At 35.7% G+C, this 21,056-nt stretch overlaps 2 protein-coding genes across 3 annotated transcripts in view; both read right to left on the bottom strand.

Annotated features, from left to right (window-relative positions):
* Positions 1–142: 142 nt before the first annotated feature.
* def8 (differentially expressed in FDCP 8 homolog) lies at positions 143–14,625 on the bottom strand. Of its 2 annotated transcripts, XM_003442326.5 has the most exons (12): positions 14,469–14,625; positions 13,214–13,336; positions 7,845–7,939; positions 7,572–7,721; positions 6,196–6,337; positions 5,712–5,876; positions 4,497–4,624; positions 3,797–3,910; positions 3,561–3,641; positions 2,263–2,403; positions 1,955–2,064; positions 143–1,640 (listed from the first exon to the last, which is right to left on the bottom strand). In XM_003442326.5, exons 2-12 carry the CDS (start codon positions 13,320–13,322, stop codon positions 1,544–1,546), a joined length of 1,332 nt encoding a protein of 443 aa, XP_003442374.1. In that variant the 5' UTR covers positions 13,323–13,336; positions 14,469–14,625; the 3' UTR covers positions 143–1,543. The 2 variants fall into 2 exon arrangements, with proteins under 2 accessions (XP_003442374.1, XP_005467176.1); XM_005467119.4 differs by lacking the exons at positions 13,214–13,336; positions 14,469–14,625 and adding an exon at positions 9,833–10,258.
* A 5,726-nt stretch (positions 14,626–20,351) lies between these two features.
* mc1r (melanocortin 1 receptor) overlaps positions 20,352–21,056 on the bottom strand; it is a 3,911-nt gene continuing 3,206 nt past the window's right edge. Inside the window, exon 1 of the mRNA XM_005467118.4 lies at positions 20,352–21,056. This exon is cut by the window's right edge and continues 3,206 nt beyond it. The gene's annotated coding sequence lies outside the window, so the exon portion shown is untranslated.

The following is a 21,056-nucleotide window of genomic DNA, read 5'->3' as shown; positions in this document are numbered from 1 at the left end:
TGTTTCATAAAAGGTCCCCCGAAGAAGGTCTTTTGTATTAAGGTAGTTATGTTGGAAAGCCAAAGAGATCTATCTTCATTTGGATATTTTTGATGTTCTTAGTTGCAAACCGGTCATTAACAGACAGGATTAAAACCATTGCTTAAATACATTTCATTACTTTATTCATGCACTACTCACATGTTTAACAAGCCATGGTGTCTACAACACCATGTAAGTCCATTAGTTTGAAAAAAAAAAATATATATACAATACATCATGCTGAAAGATAACACAGCCAAAACTCATTATTTTAAAACAAATACGTAAAGGTCAGCATTTACACATTAACCAAAGTTTGCAATTAACATACAGAGACTTAATTAAGGGAATTAAGACTGAAACAACTACCATGATGGTATGAAGAGGTTTGGATAACAGCTGTTAAGTAACCTGACAATCTTAGGCACACAATTTTCATGAGCATCAACAGATATTTGCTACACTGCATGAAAACAGCACTGATTAAACACATATTAAACTGCACAGCATTAGTTCACAGTTTTGAATTTAAAAAAAATGAAAGCACATAAAACAACTCTCATAGTCTTTGTGTCTTACAGTTTAACAATTCTCTTTACAAGGAAAAGTACCGTACTGCTAACGCATGCTTTCATTATATATATCTGTTGCCAATACAGTACGCATATTTGAAGTTATGTATTCAGTGATTGTATGTATACACATTCATTTTTTTGTTCACCTATACCATTTGGTACGGTGCAAATAGGAAAAGAGCTGAAAATAAACAGTTAAGGTCTGAAAATCTACATAATTGAAGACTTTATGAAATATCAACAGATCAATATATTGGTTCTAAATAAACAGCAATTGAACTCATAGACAATGTGTCCAAAAAAGTGGGGGGGGGAGGTAAGTGGCAGTGACCAACTGATCACACAGTCTAACAGATTTAATCCCATTTTAAACTATGTCAACACATAGCTTTTTTTTTGTGCAACATCACCCATCTGAACCTAATAAACTGAAACTTGGACATGGCAGCACAGGAACTGGATGATGAAAGGCATATTTTTGGCGATTTTCTTATTGGAAGCTGGGGTTCTAAACTTTAAAATTCTGATATATGGCAACTTTAAAGTTCAGCATTATTGGCAGTTTGGATTAAAGTAGTTGAGGCTTGTAACAGTAAATATACAATTTCTGCATGCATAACCACCTACTGATCAGGTGGATTTTCTCTACAGAGCATTTACTTGTAAAATTAGAAACACACACCAACATTAAACATACACGCAGTGGTTCACTACATCTAAGTTATGTAGGAATGCAAAGGTTTGATAAAAATATATTAATTTCCAGATGAATTTTAAATATCCTGCCTCATAATGCAGTGCACAGGAAAAACAAAAGTCAGAGCATAATCATAAAACAAAATAAAGAAAGATTATATGTTTTGTTTTGTTTTTAAACTTAGATCAGATTTTTTCCAATAACGAAGCAAAGTGCAGCATCCACTTAAATCCCACGGTCCTTTCCAGAGTTAGCTTTCTTTCACATCCAGCTCCTCTTCATCCTGCTTACGCTCAGTCATTCGTGCACATCGTGGACAAGTTGTGGAATTGTCAAAGTAACAATCTCTACAGAGGTACACAACAAAAAACATCAACATTGTAACATTCATGTCAGTTTGGTTATTTCTTTTAGTAACAGTTTCATAATTGGGAAATCATAGTGCTTTGCTAATTGAAGTACCACTTGTTAAACAGAAATTGTCTTTATACTACTTTAGCAATGCAATTTGAAGGTATGTTATTCTGAAGATCTGTTGGATTATTGGTAGCTCCACTCAAAACTTTTATACAAACAATTTCCTTTTATCAATTAATTTTAAACACTTCACAAAGAGAAAATTTGCTGTATTTTTGAGCCCAAATCGTTGGTGATGACTAACCTGTGAAAGACAGCAGAGCAGTCATAGCAGACTGAGGTGTGACTGTCAAAGGGGAACAGGATGTCTCCCTCCTTACAAAGCTCACACACAAATCCTTTGGCCTGACAGCGCTACAAATACACACATGGACAGCACAAACCATTAATATGGCACAGAAAGATACAACGCTATCAACAAATACTAAAAACATTTCAGCCATTTATTAGTACAACATGGTGAATTTGCAAGTCCAACACAGCCCCTCCTCTTCATGATATAGTTCAACAGTGCCATCAGTAGGGAAGTTTGTGCTTTATGTATGAGCTCACCTCGCAGTCTAGTTTGATGTGCTTAGCAAATGTGGTGTGGATCTCTGTGAGGGAACAGCTCAGTCTGCCAGTGGAAATGTCAATCAAATCCTGTAGTGAGTACATGTCGTCGTTCTCGACAAAGTGTTGACGATCTTGTAGCTGGAAAATATAAATGCAAAAGAAGTAAATGGGCAACTTTCATATTATGAGACTCAACTCTTTAGTGCAAAAAAAGAGATATCAGACTCAAGCATAGTTTTAAACATATTATTTATTTATTTTAACAGTGGGGAAACATTTTAAACAATTCAAACTGACAAATCATACAAATATTTTTAGTATAGATTAAAACTGAGCTAATACAGAACTTGAGATCACAAGAGTCAATTTAATTTATGCAAGGTAATTAGTGATATCCAGTGGCTCACCCGACTATACATCATCAACCTTCTTTAGTTCAGTACTCTTCACTTCTATCACATGGTGGTGCTGTTTTAACATACTGCTAATAGGCTGCCTGTGTCAGTGCTCCATTTGCATTTTTTTTAAATGGTAAGTAAATTGATAGCAAGTTTTCCAAACTGGGTTGTTTACATTCTTGCTCTCTTTGAAGGGTTAAATTGTAAACGCTGATCATCCAGTGGAGACTGAAACAATATTAACTGTTTATAATATGATAATGAAAAAAAAACTTTCTTAATACGCATGTTTGTTTGTACAAATACACACACGCTTGTATACAACTGAGAAAAAAAGGCCTAGTCTAAATTTGTAAATGCCAGTTTAAAAAAAGCTATCAGTTCTTCATTCCAACATTATATGAAAAGAATCACACATTTTGTGAAGAATAAGAGGTTTTGTTTTTTTGACAGCGTATCTAAGTCTTGCCACTGTTATGCAAGAAGAAACCTGGGTGATTCAGAGGTTCAGTGGTGGACTAGACTTTTCCAGCATAAATAAGATGCTTTACTTATAGCAGGCTAATGTTAACCAAGTTGTAAGGGACAAATTTCTGGGCATACAAGCATTTTTCGTGAACTATGTTGGAAATTGTGTCATTTCCTCTTTTTCAGAACATTTGCATGCATTTAAATGAGGCTCCTTTAAATATTCCATGTTTTATACAACTGTCTGGGCAATTACAAGATAATTTTATGATTTACATGCAGAATTGTCTAATAGGCTAATAGTATTGCTTGGATCAGGTTTAATTGAGATAATTTATTATAACGTTTCTGCTTGAAAGCAAGTCCTTGTTAAATTTAAAATCTACTAAATATTACGTATGAAACTTCTGACAATAAAAAGTTACTGACCTGTAGTAGCAGCCGAGCTTCCATTGCCTCCTTGCAGGTGATAAAATAGGGTTTCATTAACAGAATATCTTGACGAAGTTTCTGTGGGAGAAAAAACACACACACAAACATTTCTGTCACTCTTAGTGAATGGAGTTAGGGATAGGTTGGCTGACAACACAACTGCGAAAGCAATTATTTATTTAAAACGAGTCTATTACAAAATAAGCTGAAAACTTAAAAGGGAAGCTACCCACCCTGATTTCAACCAGTTCCTCCACAAAGTTGAATAGCAGCGGGTTTATTTCTTTCAGCCTTAGCACGGGGCGTGACATCATCAGGGCCAGGTAGCGCATTGAGGAGCGACAAACCTGAGATAGAGACACTATCAGAACACAAACTGGCTCAATACGCTCTCCAAACACACTGACATACCTTCATCATAAGACAGTGAGCTTGGTTAATCCTGCACTGGTCGACAACTTTAACGAGTAAATGTGTATCATCTGATTCAAATTCACAAACCTCGCCCTGACCTGGGCTGATTTTAAAAGTAGGTCACATGCCACCAGATAAATGATTCTACCAGACATGGGAATGTAATTGAGTTGAGTGACATTTAAATAACATTAATCTGACTTCCCTTGAGTACATTTTTCAAACCTGGGAAAACTTCTTTAAAGGATGGTTTCGCAGTTTTTGTGGTACTCTTTATGACTAGTAAATTGAGGTAATCAGTAGAATATCCATGCGTGATCTGCATGTATATGTATACGATTCTGTCTAACTTTGATGTAAAGCAGTAGCATCCACTAAATAATATTAAAAGCACATTTACAAATTTCAGCCTCTTTAAGTCCAATCAAAATGTTCAGCAAACATGTTAATGAAAAATAGTTTACACATTTATGCATTTTATTGTCATGTGCTGAGTGTATCTGCGGTTGTTGAGGTTACCTTCCTTGATTCAAACTCCCAGTTGTGGATGACACGAGCTGGAATGACGGCTGTGTCATTCCAATGACATGTGCTACAGTAATACTGGCCAGTGTAGTCACACTGTCTGGCTTCACTAGGTACGCCCCCTGCCAGATAAATACAAAACAGTACAGTTAAACTATAAAACAAAAGAACATGTACACATCACCAAAATACATTTAAAATACTATAGAAAACATAAATATATAAATATTCCACATCATACTAAGGCATACCAGAGGTCGTTTTAGACTTTTCACAGACAAATTCTGTCATAATCTATTAACTGTCATTTAATTTATCACTGACAATGTGATACATATATTTATTTTATATATATATATATATATATATATATATGTAGATAGACAGATAGATAGATAGATAGATAGATAGATAGATAGATAGATAGATAGATAGATAGATAGATAGATAGATAGATGTAGTTTGATTGCAACAATGTCAACAACACACAAAACATTTCTTTTCCTTCACTGCGGTAAAAGTTGGGCTTTAAAATACTGCTGCCAATGCGCCTTAAAAATATGATCTCGATCTTGTTTAATATGACCTTGTTTAAGCATAATTAAACTTATCAAAGGATACTGCAGTAAAGGCCAAGTTTTGCATCTTTGCTCCAGATAACTATTTGTGCGCAATTTAATATTGACCCGAAGGCTGAACCTTCAGAAGCCTGCTGCTATGTTGAAGACAGGAATTACCTGTGCAACCTGAGACACATTTTGAAGTAAGAAAAGGTTTTAAGAACTTCCAGGCATCACTGGTAGGAAATCTGACAACATCTACTCCCTTTATCACCAGTTTGCAGCTGCACCTGTGACCCATACATGTACTCTCACACCTCAAGGGAAAATTGGTAAATTTAATGTTTTTAAAAAGATGGTCACTATGGAATTATTGAATGTTTTGACTGATCAAATCTGAAAATTCAGCCAGTAACAGAAATATTTGGTTAACTCCCTCTCTAACGTGCCCAGTTTTTCTGGCAAAAAAACTTCCTAAGGAGCCTGGAGACAAACTGACACCACTGGAAACTCTCTCCCCAGAACAGTTTGTACATGCACGGTAGTATTTCTTATTTCACTTTTATTATATATTTTTTATACACACATATATATATATATATTTCCTAACTGGGCTAACCAAACATAAACATATTGAATTTGTACTCACTCAGTGAAATTTGTGCACGACATTCTGCACAGCGGTAATCTTGCCGGTCTAGTCCTATTTCAGGACAAATACTGAGCTCGTACTCAGACTGGTGGCTCACCTTCGACCTGACACAGGGTTTAGTGATCAGATTCATACACTTACTATGGCAACGATAATAGCATCCTGAAATAAGAAAGAGATAACTTCAAATTATAATATAGAAAGTTTTGCTTTTGCCATCAAGATTACTCATTGTCTCACCTGTCACTGGTTCAGACAGAAACATTTCATACAACAGAATGGATGTTAAGCCTCTTTGTACTAGGGGGTAAATGGATTGCACAGATCTCTAATTACCATCTGAGTGTATTAAGACTTGAGAGCACAGCAAATGATATTAGAAGTCTGAATTTTGAGCAGTGTTAACAGAAATGTTTCAAACTTTTGGGAACTAAACTTTCGGTAATCTTACAGCGCTCTACCAGTATCTACTATGTCTCACCTGTGCAGGTATACCAAGTCTGGATAAGGCCCCAGATGATAGTGCTACACTTATCACAGGTCTGTTTCACACTCTTGCTCTTTTCTTTGGAGAAGCGGTGTTCCAGTAGGACTCTCAGATTAGGCTCATCTTCCTCTGGATCCTTTAAAATGATGAATGCGAAAAACAGAACACACAAAACATGGCTGTAACACTGTTTTGTGTACAGCTGCAAGAGATAGCAACCTATGTGCAATTTAATTTTTTTACATATTTTTACACTTACGCTACCTTGTGTTTTGTATAGCCTAAACAAAACTGATGGGAATTCATAAAAAAACATCAAGGATTAATTTCCTAAAGTATGAAACTCTTTTGATTCACAAAACTTTTCTGCTGAACTTTGTCTTACGATGTAATATGAAGTACTCTGGGTAAATTTCATAGATACAGATATAATTTTAGTTGCTTCACATGATAAAGTTCAAAATGAAAGAGATTATGGATGTTAAGAATCAAGCTAAGCGATTGGATATGTTTCACTGCTTTATTTTTATTTATTTTTAAAAAAAAAGAAGATTCCTTTGTCCGTCATTGTCACAGTGACTTAAGCTTTAACATTTTGATTATGTTACAGTAATCAGCGTGACACACTACCCGTGTGTTAAAGTGGTGTTGTTAGTGTTTAAGTGTTGTTAAAGTGAAGAAACTGCCGAATTGTTAAGACATAGGGGGGTGACTTCAGAGAATAATCTTTCTTGGTCAACCTGTATCTTGCTATTGGAAACAAACCAATGCACTGAAAAACAAAGCCAGATGATAACTGATACCATCTTTGCTGTTCATGAATGGGCTTGATTAATGAGCTTGTTTATTTGAAAGCCCTTTAAGACACTAGACTGTAAGACTTTGTTTTCTATCATTTATAAACAAAAAAAGAAAAATCTGTTAGGGAATTTATGCAGAAAGTTTCTAATCTCCACAAACTCTTTGCCAACTCTTCTCCAAGAATGTCTGCAATGCATATTCACACATTTCATAAATACTCAAATCTAAGCAGCGAGGAGTGTTTTAGATGTTTTCCTACCATAATTATCACCCTGTATACTTACTGGCCCAACAGGATCACTAAGAATCTCCTCCCCCTCCTATGTTTCTGACATCAATCCTCCACACATGGTCACTTCTCAAAGAGTTTCTTAAGAGTTCCTCTTGATTTTAAGGTTTTGACCTTGCAAAGTCTTTCAGATGACATTATAATTTAAAACTATTTTAATAAAACTGAACTTTGCATTTGTACACATTTCCATTAATATTTAAAGCCTGTTACACTTATCCAAGAACACACAACTACAATATAATGTTATGCTCTTCTCAATTTTCCCCTCAGTCCCAACCTTAAGTTCTTGCAGTTTGAGGCGCAGGTGGATAAGTTTCACCACATTGTCTTTTTGTCTCTCTGAATGCTCTGGCAGCTCCAAGATCAGCTTCTTACATTCTTCTATGGCCAGTTTAAGCTGTTCAATGTCTGATGCCACAAAAGAACCCTGTAATATGATATGAAAATGGAAGACAACGAAGTTTCACATTTTACAGTATAAACGGTTAAATTGAAAGTGATAAATTATTTTTACTGGGTTACAAATCAGAAAAAAGTAAGCAGTACTTACCACAGGCCTTGAGAAGTGATCCTCAGCTAGACCGAGGTCCATGGTTCGATCTGAACCGTGTGTTCTGGTCCCAGGGAAAACCTCAGGTCTTGCTTCTAAATTGAGGAAAACATTGCATAAAGCGCTGTTCTTCTTCAAGCATACACACTACATTCTGGCAAGTGCACTCGGTCACGCTTGCTAATTTCATCCACATGACTATCGCAACTCAAGGCATTTCCTAGACTGACTTACCCCTTAAGAATTCTTGAAGGGAAAGAACAGCACAAAAAATGCAACTGGAAAATTCATGTGTGATTATCCACCAGCATTTGGCAATGTATAACTCAGTCAGTTGACAGTCAGGGTGTAGGCATACAGAGTCATTACAACTGCTGCTCACAGGCTGAATGAACTTTGAAGTGCTTTATTACTGCTTTATTACGGTTACATTTACATGTCTGCAACCAATCTCTTCCACAATTATTCGTTCTGAATGTGTCGAAATTAGTTAGACCACAGTATAAACATTTTTTTTCTCTGTATGTTACTATCTTTTTTTTTCTTTTGTACAAAAGTGTTTCATCTGTGATATTCTATGAATGTAGATATGGATGTTTCTTTTTTTAGGTAAGTTGAGGGCATTGGAAAAGGAGGTAAAGACAACTGGCACCACCTACTACAGTGAACATTCTGGCAAAGTAATGCTAACAAGCTTATGGCCACCTGACAGTAAGTCAATAATCATTTTCTTAGAAATGTGCAGATAAAAATGTATTGTAACTATAATGGGTCATGGCTTGTACTTTTGTTTAAAAAAAACAAAACAACAACAGCTTTTTACCGATCTCAATTTGTTTCATACAGTTTAATAATTGAATAATAAGAATAGAATAGAACAGAATAGAATAGAATAGAATAGAATAATCCTTTAATTGTCCCACAAGGGGAAATTTGGTTGTAACAGCAGCCAAAAAGACACATATACAAACAAACAGTACACAGGACACAAAACAGAAACATACACAATTTTTCTTACATATTTATATTAAGGACAATGGTTACTAGAGGTGGGCAGAATGATCCAAATATCAATAGTATTGATGCAAATGCTGGCCTTGGAATTAGATAGATACTAGTGTGATAGGATCAATGCTTTGTTTCTATCCTTCAAGTTCAGTATGTAGCCTACTGAACTGCGTTAAATAAATGATTTTTTTTTTAGAAATGAAAAAACTATACTAAACTATACACTATATGCTACTATACTAAATTAACATTCATAAAAATATACACAAAATATATAGTTTGTGTTGACTGTCACATCTATTTTTTCATATATAGCATATTTAATCAACAGAAGTTCACCCAAAGTGCTTTAGAGACAGGCACATTTACATTCCTGGTCTTCAAAAAACCCAAAGTTTCAAGATACATGAAAATCTGAAAGATGTTTTGTTATGTGTTATGGTGGAAAGTAAAAATAAAAGTGACAGTGATTAAAACGTGATCAGCATTAGCAAATTAATGATGATTCTTCTCATAAGTCATTGCGCACTAATCTGGCCTACATAACCTGTCTATAAGTTAAAACTATCAGTATCAGTACTGGTATCAGGAATACTGGCCCTGAATTTACTTGGTGTAAATACATCAATAACAAAATTTGCGCAGCAGTAATTGACACCAAGACTTTCACAAGTCTGATCAAGATCCATTCTTTACTCAAACCAATGTTTGGCATGTTCATCTGTTACAATACAAGCCTGAATGTAAATTCAAGCAAGTGACAAATTAACATTTAAAGTGCACTGAGAGTAAACCTTCAGCTATCCACACTGACAACTGAGATTATTCTGATGAAGTGAAAAATGAGTAAACAGAACTGAATGATGGAATTTAAAGGTTGAACAAATTCAAATATATTTGAAAAGATTAAGTCAGTGTTTAGCTATTCAAATAATGTTTAATAAACTAAAAGAATCACAATATACAAACAGTGTTGTTACCTGCGTACACCTCTGAACAAAACATGTTGAAGGAATTCAGCCTTGTAGTTCCCAATAGACTCAGAGTAATGAGGCACCGTAGAATCAGAACAGCTATCAGGGAGTCATTCTTGCTCATCAAAAAGCAAAAAGTGTATTTTTCCAAGTCCTAAATTACAGGAAGTGTTACTGAAGTACTGCTTACTCGCATTCGTTTCATTTCCTCTACTTCAGCTACAGCATTTCCAACTTCCTTTTCCTTAGTCACAACAGTCCAGTGTCCTTGCTCCTTATGCATTAGCAGGATCTGCCCTACATTACAAGGAAACTATTAAACTAAGTGCACAAATTGATGTATGCTCAATCATCCAGGTAAGGAAATCTCAAAAAGTTGACTCTGTTCATCTGGATGTAGCATTTGTCATGGGAGAAATGTTTCATCACTCAGTCTCAGCTGACTGCTTAATGATCAAGAAACTGACCTCACAGCCCATGTTTGTCAGTGGTGCTAGTTTCAGTTATTATGCAAATGTACTGTTTATAAGGTTGGGGAAACCTGCTGTCAGCTGAGACTGAACAAGTCACCTGGATGAGTGATGAAATGTTTCTGCACAAATTAACTTTAATGAGGGAATTATTGCCTATACAGTAACTGAGATATACTGCTTGTGTTTTTGAAAAGGAAACAAACATACATAGTGACATTTAGGAAAAACTGGAACCATGAATGCAAAAAAAACCCACTTCCCACTGCAACAACAAACTGTTTTAGAAAGGTAAACGTCACAATAAAACGTACTGTCCCTAAGTTTATAGCCACCTTTCAGTTCTTTATATTATGTTATAAAAATGGGAAATAGGTGCAGTACTTTATTAAAAAATGTCAAAACATAAATGGAAATGCTATATATAAGGCAAAAACAGATATTTGTAAAATTCTAACAAGCTTGAAAGTCAATATTTGGTATTACCACTTTCTTCAACACAGCCTCTCTCAGACAATTTTTGTTAGTCGTCTTTTATTCCATTCTCTGTAAAGATGATCCCACACTGCTTCAATAATATTGACGACCAGACTGTGGAGAAGCCAATCCATAACTGCCTGTAACACTGTTTTTCTTTCTATTTAAGTACAGCTTTCACAGCACTAGCAGTATGTTTGGGGTCATTGACAAGGTGAAAAATGAAGCTGCTGCCAATCAAACGCATTCCAGATGGTACTGCATGGCGGATAAAAACCTGATTGTACTTTTCTGTGTTCATAATTCTATTAATTTTGCCAAGATCCCAAATACCACTGGCTGAAATGCAGCCGCAAAGCATGACAGAGCCACCACCAGGCTTTACAGATGGCTGTATAACTGCAACTTTAGCTTCCCACAATTAAATGAACATGATTGAGCAATATTTCAAATGTGTCCGCTCCCAATTAAAATCCAAAGTAAAAACAAATCAAGCACTGTGATTGGCACATGCCGGTTCCTGGAGTAACACTATGCTGAAAGACAGATATGAAGAGCTTGTCCCTCAAAACATCATCATCTGTTGTTTGGGAATGCTTTGGATTTAGCACAAGTGTTCGGGAACAAATCATATGCAGCTACTTCTATCTGTCTGCACTGCAAAGCAACACAACTTCAATCACCTAAAAAGACACCAGAAACTGCAGTAAAATTCATGCATGAAGGCCAAGAAAATCATTGCAGTGCTTGCTAGCATGAATCATCCGGTACCATTGCAGACATACACCACATGTGCCCAGTAAAAACGCTGAGTAATAAATCTTTCAGGAAAATGGTAAAGTTACTGCACAAAACATATGTTATCCTGTCATGCAGTGTCCTGATAATTTTGTTTAGTTAGGTTTTGGTACTGTTTTTAAAAAAATATTCGTTATTTTTCTTTAAAGAGATCTACTGAATTTAGGTAAATAAAAAGAACCAATTTTATTTTCATGAAAAGATCTGGACAGATGTGAAGATGTGAAAGCAGTGTTGTGGTTACATGCAAATGTGATCTCAATCCATCCATCCACTGTCTTCCACTTATCATTGTCAGGGTCATGGTGGGGGCTGGAGCATATTCCAGCTACCATAGGGCGAGAGAGGCACGGCACACACTGGACAGGTCGCTAGTCTGTCACAGGGCCAACACATAGAGACAGACAACAATTCACACTCACATTCACACATGAGTAATTTAGAATTACCAATTAACCAAACTCCACTAACTGCATGTCTTTGGACTGTGGGAGGAAGCCAAAGTACTTGGAGAGAACCCACGCAAACACGGAGAACACGGAAAAAGGAAAAGAACACTCCACACAGAAAGGCACCGGCCAGATGGTGGAATCAAACTCAGGACCTGTGGTGTTAATCACCACACCACCGTGCTGCCCCTGTGCGATCTCAATATTAGGCAAAATAATCATGATCAAAAAATTTAAATAATCTTGATTATCAGTTATCAGTGCTGGGGAGCAAAGGAACACATGTTACGTTACGTATTTAAAATAGACTGCAGACTGTTAAGACTTGATGGATAGTAATAATCATGTGAAGTTCTGAAAGCAGTCTATGAACTAACCTCAGCTAAAGCCAGCTAACAATGTAAGCTCGATGGCAAGTAGCCTTCAGTAATAGTAATAAATCACACAGCATTAGTGCATTCATGTAGTTGTGAAAAGCATTACTATATATTAAGTAATCCAAAGTATTTAGAATACGTTACTCACATTGAGTAACGTATTACATTGCAAACTACATTTTCGGGCATGTGTTCTGTAATTTGCAGTGGAATACATTTGAAAAGTAACCTTCCCAGCACTGTCAGTTGTGCAGCCCTAGTTGTATTTCTCTTCATCACTCCATAAGTACTGTTGCCACTGATTTTCTGTCCAGTTCTTGTGCAATTTGTAATTTTCTCAGTGTTTTCCTTTATTAATAATGGCTTCTTTCACTGAGACCAATTCTGACGAAGCTTCAGCAAACAGCAGATAGATCACTGGAAGACCAGATGCAATTTTTTTGGAAATTCAACTTAAGAATTAGAATAAATTAGGCTTTTTGCGACGGGCTACTAGCTAATAGAATATCACATTTTGGGGCTTTTTGCTGTCTATCAAACTAGTCACCTTTCACAGGCACGGCTAAATTCAAAATTTGCATCATCATGATAAAGAGATTTAAAAAATGTTAAATATGCATGTGACAATGAAGGAAGACAGTCAGTGAAACTGTTCAGAGTGAGGTGCAATAAACCTTGTCTATATGACTTAATATTACGATGAAGCAGGCAACTGAAAGACAACAAAGACAACAATGTATATTATTTTCTTGAATTTAACTACAGGTGTGAAAGCAATCCTTAGACAGTTGTATCATGACTTGTGGTAAACCTCACCATGTTGCGGGGGTGTTTTGTCTCCTTGGGGACCATCCTCTTCCTCTCCACGATCAAATGGATTGAGGCGGGTTTGGCGAAAAAGTGCAAGTCTCTCATCATACTCCATTTTATTGGCTACATCTAAGAAAGACAAACAAAAGAGGTTTTTTAAAATTGTTTTCTCTTGGCTTTATGTATTGAAACATTAAGAGGAATCTCAGTTTACTTTCAGAAGGAAGCTGGTTAGCCAGTGTTTATACTTGGTTTGGCTTACTGTGCAGTGATAGAGATTATGTTGACATTTACTTGGTCATGAGCTGTTCATGGGTCATAAACTCTCACTAAGAGCCCAATGGTTTCAAGAAAAATAAAGGCAAAATATGTGCTGCATGTTACAAGCAGAAATATGAATCCGTGCACATCTTTAACTTTGTTCAAATACATAATACATAGTCCTGAATGAGAGTTATACCAAAGGTACTGCTATTTTATACTTGCAATTTAGGTCAGATCTTAAAAAAGATTTAGTTTTACACATTACAGAAAAAGTTCATTTACATCTAAGATGAAACAAAATCTACTTTTTTATCAGATGCTCCCTACCTCACAAAACTCTTTCAAACTTTCAGACTCCACATCTATATGCTAGAATACCAGAAAATACAAATTTCCTGTTGAAAATTGTAACCATAACGAAGGAAACTCTGATACATAATTAAAGGGTTAGGGGTAGTAATTTTAATTTAATTCCATGTAGATTTTATGAAGCTACACTAGAGCCAGCCTGACAGGTACACTAGTACTCCCTTTGGCTGGTTAATTGCCATGAAGTCTAATTTTCACTGAGGCTGAAGATGCATGAATCCCAGTGGTATGTGTAAGCTCTACTTCAACAGACAACAAAAACACGCCATACAGACATTTTATGGACGACTTAAGTAAATAGGGTCAAACGAGGTAACACTGCAAACGCTGAAAAGACTGAGAAACGTTAAGTTGGAGCTTTATTTCACTAATTATTACCACTTAAGGATGATGCTGCAGTAAGTCCTAATGTGCTAAGAGGTAACCTTAATATTATTTCGTTCATCACAGCTAAACAGCTTAACAGGGCGTTAACAGGGCGCTATCTATAGGAAAGGGCAAGTCCAGATCCAAACACGGATGTCAACAAACAGCTAATGCTAGCTAGCTAACAAGCTTTTAAACCAGCAAGTCGTCCGTTGATTTGATGCTAATGTTTGGTCATGCGGCCGTCTAGTTGGAAGCTTACCCCGTTGTTGAACGAATTTATCAGCAGCAAACTAGCAGCTATATTATAATATAATAATATATTTTGTGGACGACGTTTATGATGAATATAGGCAGCCGTCCCCGTTTTGTTTTGCCTCTGTCATGGGTAACGTCACACAGGGGGGGAAAAAAAAAGTAAAGTCATACTCCGTCAAAATAGCGAGTTCCGGCGAGGTTTTCAAAATAAAAAACCCCATCGCCATAATGAAGTAGTGTAGAAGAAATAAAAGAAACTCAAGTGGTAAATAAAGGTTACATTTAAAGCTACATCTGTATTGCAACTTTGTAAATATGTTTTTACACGTGGTATACTAATATAGATTACTGTTAATGGTGTAAAATAAAGTGGTACCTTTAATTTGAAAAGAAACATCACCCTCAGTTTTTTCCCATTTTATGTGATTTTAGGTACCTTCCAATTAATTTCCTCAGTAAGATCCCTTTAAAAGTGCTGACTGCATGTCTTTTTCTTTTTTTATACACGTCATCTAAATATAATCTTGAATGAATTATTGATTGTACTGATAATGGAAGAACTGTCATACAAATAATACTTTTCTCTACAACAAATACAATATAATTCTCCTTAATGGCAGTTAAAATTATTATTATTTGTTTGTTTGTCCGCTGGTTTTATAGTTCCCTTTGGCCTTTCAGTGGCTTTTGTTTGCCTGAAGACAAGAATTATTTGTGTAGGAAATTCCATGTCAAACTCGTCATTTAACTGGGAATTTTTGCATTCATGCAAGGACAAAATGCGCTTCATGCTGCTTAGCTCAAGGGTACCAAAAAAATGAGGCCACATATTACTGGGGAAATAAATTATTACAAATTTAGCACCTGAACACTGCACTCTGCAAAACCACATGTTATACTCCTCTTGTCTCATTTTCATAAACTGTCCATTTTAAATACCACAAAAGGATTTCTGAAAAATTAGAGTTCGGGACTGGTCAGAAATATCACAGATGTTATCTTTAAGAGAGAATGTTCATGAGCTTACTGAATATAGCAAACAGCATCTTCACAGCAAACATGTTGCGTAAAAACTGAAAAAAACAACAGAAAACGAAAATAAATAAATAACAATCAATACAGTGTTAGCAGTCTGTTTATATCTAGTCCAGTATATCAGTGGTTTTGCTGTTAATACACAAGCAACTACAGAGAAGCCTTTTTAAGTGTGGTTTTATTACCATGGCTTGTTGCCTTGGTTAAAAATGCTTAAAAATGTAAAAAGCACTTCAGTGGAATATGATGAAACAAGTTCAAATAAAGGAGGGAGATGGTACTGTTGGAGTTCAGGGTTGTTGCACATATTAAATAAAATTTTACATTTTCCCCTTAGCAGCTGACAGTCTTTTTATAACATTTCTCCAATAACAGTATTCAGTATTTGGTTTCGCAGAAAATGTTTTGACCACCAAGCTTGTTATGAATTATTATTTACAACAGTTTGGGAGTTCCTAGAAGTTATTACCATGTATGATTCACACTGAAGATTAGATTTAAAGCTTTGCACAAAGCTAAAAAATATAAAGATGTAAATCTACATGGAAAGATTCATAGACTTGTCACATATAAGAAACATAATATAATATAAACATAATATATTTCTAAGTAAAACTGTTGCCAGATTGTGATGCAGTGACAGTCACCTCGTCAGAAGGTGTTGTACAGTGGGTTCCTGTTTAGTGGATCAGTAGCTGGTATATTGGATCCCATGCACCACACGGCACAGAGACATGCCGTACCATCAAGTGTAAATAAATAAATAAGGAAGGAAATAAACTGTATAGAATATAGGAACATGACATAATCAATACTGAGGCCTAAAACATATTGAAAGTATGTTTTATAATAACCTGCCTTAGTTGGCTTCCAGAGAAAATTAATACTGATGTTGCTACATGTCTGCCATATCCATGAAGAGGCCATAACCCTGTCATAACTGTATTTTTCAGTGTGATCAGTTTGGTGCCTCATTCTTTTCCTTGTTCCTTGTTCCTTGTTTTTACTGCTTCTGGGAATGATGGCGCTTCTGTAATCTACTAGGAATCTGCCCTAAAAACCTTTTTACATTGAGTTTCATTTATTTGTGCACAAACGTAGCAAGTTTGTGGCAGTGAGCTTTTTTTTTCCATTTCTATTTCTATAGATGATTATTTCCATTACATACAAAGTCTTGAATTATAAGGCCTCGTGATTACTTAAAGACTTTATAGAGCAGCTTTTCTTCAGACTGTCATGTTACTTGTGCTTCTAAGAGTTCCTGAAAGTAGAATGGGAGGTAGAGCCTTTTGCCATGGAACCAGCTCACAGTTTGGGTTTGGGAGACAGACTCTCACTGCTTTAAAGGTTTACCTTTTTGATAACTCTTATCTAGACTAATAAAGTTATAGGATCAGGCTACTTATGGACTTCTTCTGAAGCACTTCTTTTCCAAGCACTTCTACTTCCCCATTTTCACTCATCGTATGCCACTATTATCTCTCTCTACTCTCTTCTTTTTGTTGTGGTCTCTTTTCTGTCTCCCACCCAAACCAGTTTCAGCAGATATTCAGCAGGTATTGTCTGATTGTTGAAGTTCTCTTTACAATCAAAGTTTTTTAACATACAGTATGAAGCTTCTTAGGATGACTGTTGTTGTGAACTGGAACTATATAAAAAGTGAACTGAATTGAAATTAAAATTCACAAATAACCACCATACATAGCAGAGCTGCCCTTACTTGTTGCATCTAATGGAAACTAAAACACACATGCCAGTACTACATTCAGGCCCCATTTTGGTTCAGCTTAAAGCAGATTTATGAAGATAATGTTCAGTATCAGAGGTTGTATAGCAGATTTTCACTGTATAGATGAATTGGACACAAGATTTACAGATTCGGTAAACACGGGTCTTTCATGGCTAAGACATTAATGGACAATGACCATCACATGTGCACGAGTGTGTTAACTTTCAGTCGGTACCAAAACAATTTCACAGTGTATAGAAATGTTTTAGAGGTGTGCATGCCTCTAGGTTGTTTTTTTTCCATATTGGTCACATTTACGTGCTTCAGATAATCACATTTCAATATTAGACAAAGACAACCCAAATAAATACAAAATGATTTAATTTATTAAGGGAAAAAAGTTATCCAAACCTGCTTAGCCCTGTGGTTAGGTGGTCAGGTTATATTCCTTAAACCTATTAACTGCTTGAGCAACCCTCAGCAGCAAGAACTGCTATCAAACAGTATGGAGCAATGAATCTTTCACATTGCTCTGGAGGAATATTGGCCCGCTCCTTATTTTAACTCAGCCACTGATGCCAAAGCATCTCAATCTGATATGAGGGTTAGGTTAACTGGTTATTCTTAATTGGCAATAGGTGCAAATGTGAGTGTGAATGGTTGTCTGTCTGTTTGTGGTAGCCCTGTGGTAGACTGGCAACCTACCCTGCCTCTCACCCTGTGACAGCAGGGTGCAGCAGCTCAAGCCTGCTGGCCCTGAATTGGATACACAGAAGACAGATGGATGAATGTCCACTCTCTTTCTTATTATTGAATAATGAACAATGATTTTGATGATGATAGATTCATATAAACTAAGAAATACGGAAGAGGGGAAATACTTCATCACAGCACTGTATGCGTAAGTGCATGCATATGTGTCTGTCCAGGTCAGCTACAGTAAAAAATATGAAATAAAAAAATAATACAATAAAATAAAAAAATCATCACACACAAAAAACAAATATAAGACCTGAAGGCAAGCACACAATGTATGAAACAGTAGTGTTTAATTAGACTTTCTAGGTGAACAGATGACAGTGGACTGCTTCTAGTGTACTCTAGATGGTAAACAAAAGGAAGTCCAAAATAATTATGAGCTCCCGTGACCCTGAATTGGATATGTGGAAGAAAAGGAATGGTCAATAAGAACAACTACTGTATCACTTTATGCTATTTTATAATTGTTCCAGTTTTCAGTATCCACTATTTTTAGTTATGGCAGGTTTTGTATGTAAAGATTTTCTAATCAAAATCATTTGATTAAAAACCTTTTAAAAATATATTTTATTGGCATTCATCCCTGAGGGTAGGCATTTTGTGGTCTGGTCATATGGATATAGCTCGAGTGTGTTTGTCGTTTGGGGAAGCAGCTGTGGACATTTTCCTTTGCTGCAAACAGAGCTGTGTTGTGTGGCTAAATGAAGGCAGAAGTCATAGCACCAATAATAACATGCTATTCCCTGGAAATTATGTAGTCACACGTTTCTTCCTTCCTTTAATCAGCAGTAATTATAATTAAGTGGGACATCTACAGATAACATATGGTTCATTTTTCGCTTATTATCATGGTCACGAATCTGGCGTTCATGGTGAACGTTATCATTACAGGTCACTGACAGTGATGTCGGTGTGTTCTGGTCCATGTCAGTTTTCCTCTGAGAAGCGCGTGTCATAATCAGCTACATAGCTAGTACAACCTTAATATTTATTTAATATCTGAGATGGGATTGGCAGGAGAGACGAATGTTTCAAAGCCGTGGGACAATCTTCCAAAGCAACTACCATCCACAAATTACTATTTAATAAGGGTAATAAATTATTTTTAAACACAAACCATCACAATGAATAGCATTCATTCATTTTGGGATTATCTTTCATCCTCTTGAAGTTTCTTTGAAACTTCAGCTGTGCCAATGCATGTAATACAATTATGGACTGCTACAATATGAAAATCTAACTGGAAAGAAAAGATTTTAGCAAAAGTTTAAAAACAAACAAACAATTGTATTGCAAATGTAATACTGGGGTGGCTGTGGTTCTGAAGGTAGAGCAGGTCATCTACTAGTCGCTTTGTGGTTTGAGTCCTGGCTGCTCGGGTCTGCATGCCAAAACACTGTTGAGCAAGATATCAAACCCCAAGTTACTCCTGATATGTTCAGGAGTGTGAATGTGTGGGAATGTTAGATAGAAAGCACTTAGAAGTAGAAAAAAAGTGCTTGTATGAATGAATATGTGAACAGGTGAATGAGACATGTTGTATAGATGCTTTCAGTGCTCAAGTAGAAAACCAGTATATAAGAATGTCCACTTACCGAACTGACATATGTACAGTTTCACTTGTACGCATTCCCTCCATTTCTTTCTTAAAATGGCAAAATAAGCCATTTCCCTCTAATAATGTGCATGTGGGTGAAGTACAAAAAAGCCAAGAATTTTTTTTTAATCATCTTAAACAATTAGGATTTTTAATTTTTTCCTTGAGGACAGGATGAGGGATTTTTCTTTTTCTTTCAAACTGGAAATCCCCTCATGCTCATTGCTGTTATTTAAGGCACAGCAAATGAACTTGATCATGAGTTTAAAAATGGAGCATTTCAAAAAACGCCTCTCTTGTGTTGTATATCAATGGCTCTACTGTCTGCCCAGAGCAAACGTTGCCTTGCATATTTTTGTTAATGTGAACCAGAAAATGTTCATGTTGCAAATAAATAGGCAAACTTTAAAGCTCTGCAATTAAAGTTAGAATCTCATCTGCAAATGCTGCAGAGATACCTACAGATACAATACACTGACAATTTCTACCTTAATGCAGTACAGCAACCATAATTTGTCCATAATTTGAAAATCTGGATATCTATTTCTTTATTTGACTGCAGAGGCATTTCCTTGAGAAGCTGCAGTCTTCTTTTGTTTGATTGCACATGAATAAAGACTTCAAATAATACTTACAAGCAATGTGCAAAAATCTGAAGATGATAATGAGATGAAAAATACTTGGCTTTATGATGGACAGATGATAACTAAGCAATACCACTGTTATTCTGGATTCAATACAAACTCTTTTGTATGTTTTGACCCCTTTATTTGGGAAAACAGGTAAACAATTCCACTAACATACATATGACATACAGAACAACATAGTCCTGTTTTACTCAAGTTTAAGTTTACGCTGGAAGCACACAGCTGTTCTTTTTTTCTTTTTTGTTAAATACCCACATTTATAATTTTACATTTTACATTATGTATGGAATGATGTTTATTTGTGGCCGTATACTGAAGCCCTGACTGTCATTATCTTTAACAGAGGTTTTCTTAAAAACTTATACATGACAGTGTTGCATATTATCAGTTCTATATGGAGCCAGCACTCTGAAAACAATCCTAATAAAGCTAGTCTAATAAATCAAGTATGCAAAAAACAAAGTGTACAAAAGAAAGAAAAAAATGGATTCTAAAAAAAAAAAATTACACAGAGCACAACAGTCTACTTTCATATGCACACTACACATTGCATTGTTGCCATCATGGATTCTTTATGTACTTGTTGGCAGACAGCTTGATAACCCAGAGACCTTTCTTCCCACCATCATGTGGGGATTTAAAACTTTTCAGGGTTTAAATTAAGATGGACGAATTTCAGCTTTTTTACAGAAAATGATAAGAGTGCAAAATGCAGGCCCTGTTACCAGCACTTATGTGGGATAAATAAAGAACACCATAGAATATATGCATCAAATTATTAATGTTAATAATTAATTTATGCATTGAAGTTAATTAATTACATTA

The sequence above is a fragment of the Oreochromis niloticus genome, linkage group LG1, assembly GCF_001858045.2.
Source record: "Oreochromis niloticus isolate F11D_XX linkage group LG1, O_niloticus_UMD_NMBU, whole genome shotgun sequence".
NCBI lineage: Eukaryota > Metazoa > Chordata > Actinopteri > Cichliformes > Cichlidae > Oreochromis > Oreochromis niloticus.
This window is presented reverse-complemented; position numbering and strand designations above follow the sequence as displayed.

Coding starts and splice junctions, on each gene's coding strand:
- def8 (XM_005467119.4), bottom strand. CDS start 9,950: ATGAGCAAGAATGACTCCCTGATAGCTGTTCTGATTCTACGGTGCCTC. Junction 4,625..5,711: donor TCGTGCACAAATTTCACTGA/GTGAGTACAAAT, acceptor TTTATCTGGCAG/GGGGCGTACCTAGTGAAGCC. Junction 3,911..4,496: donor GGGAGTTTGAATCAAGGAAG/GTAACCTCAACA, acceptor TCTCTATCTCAG/GTTTGTCGCTCCTCAATGCG.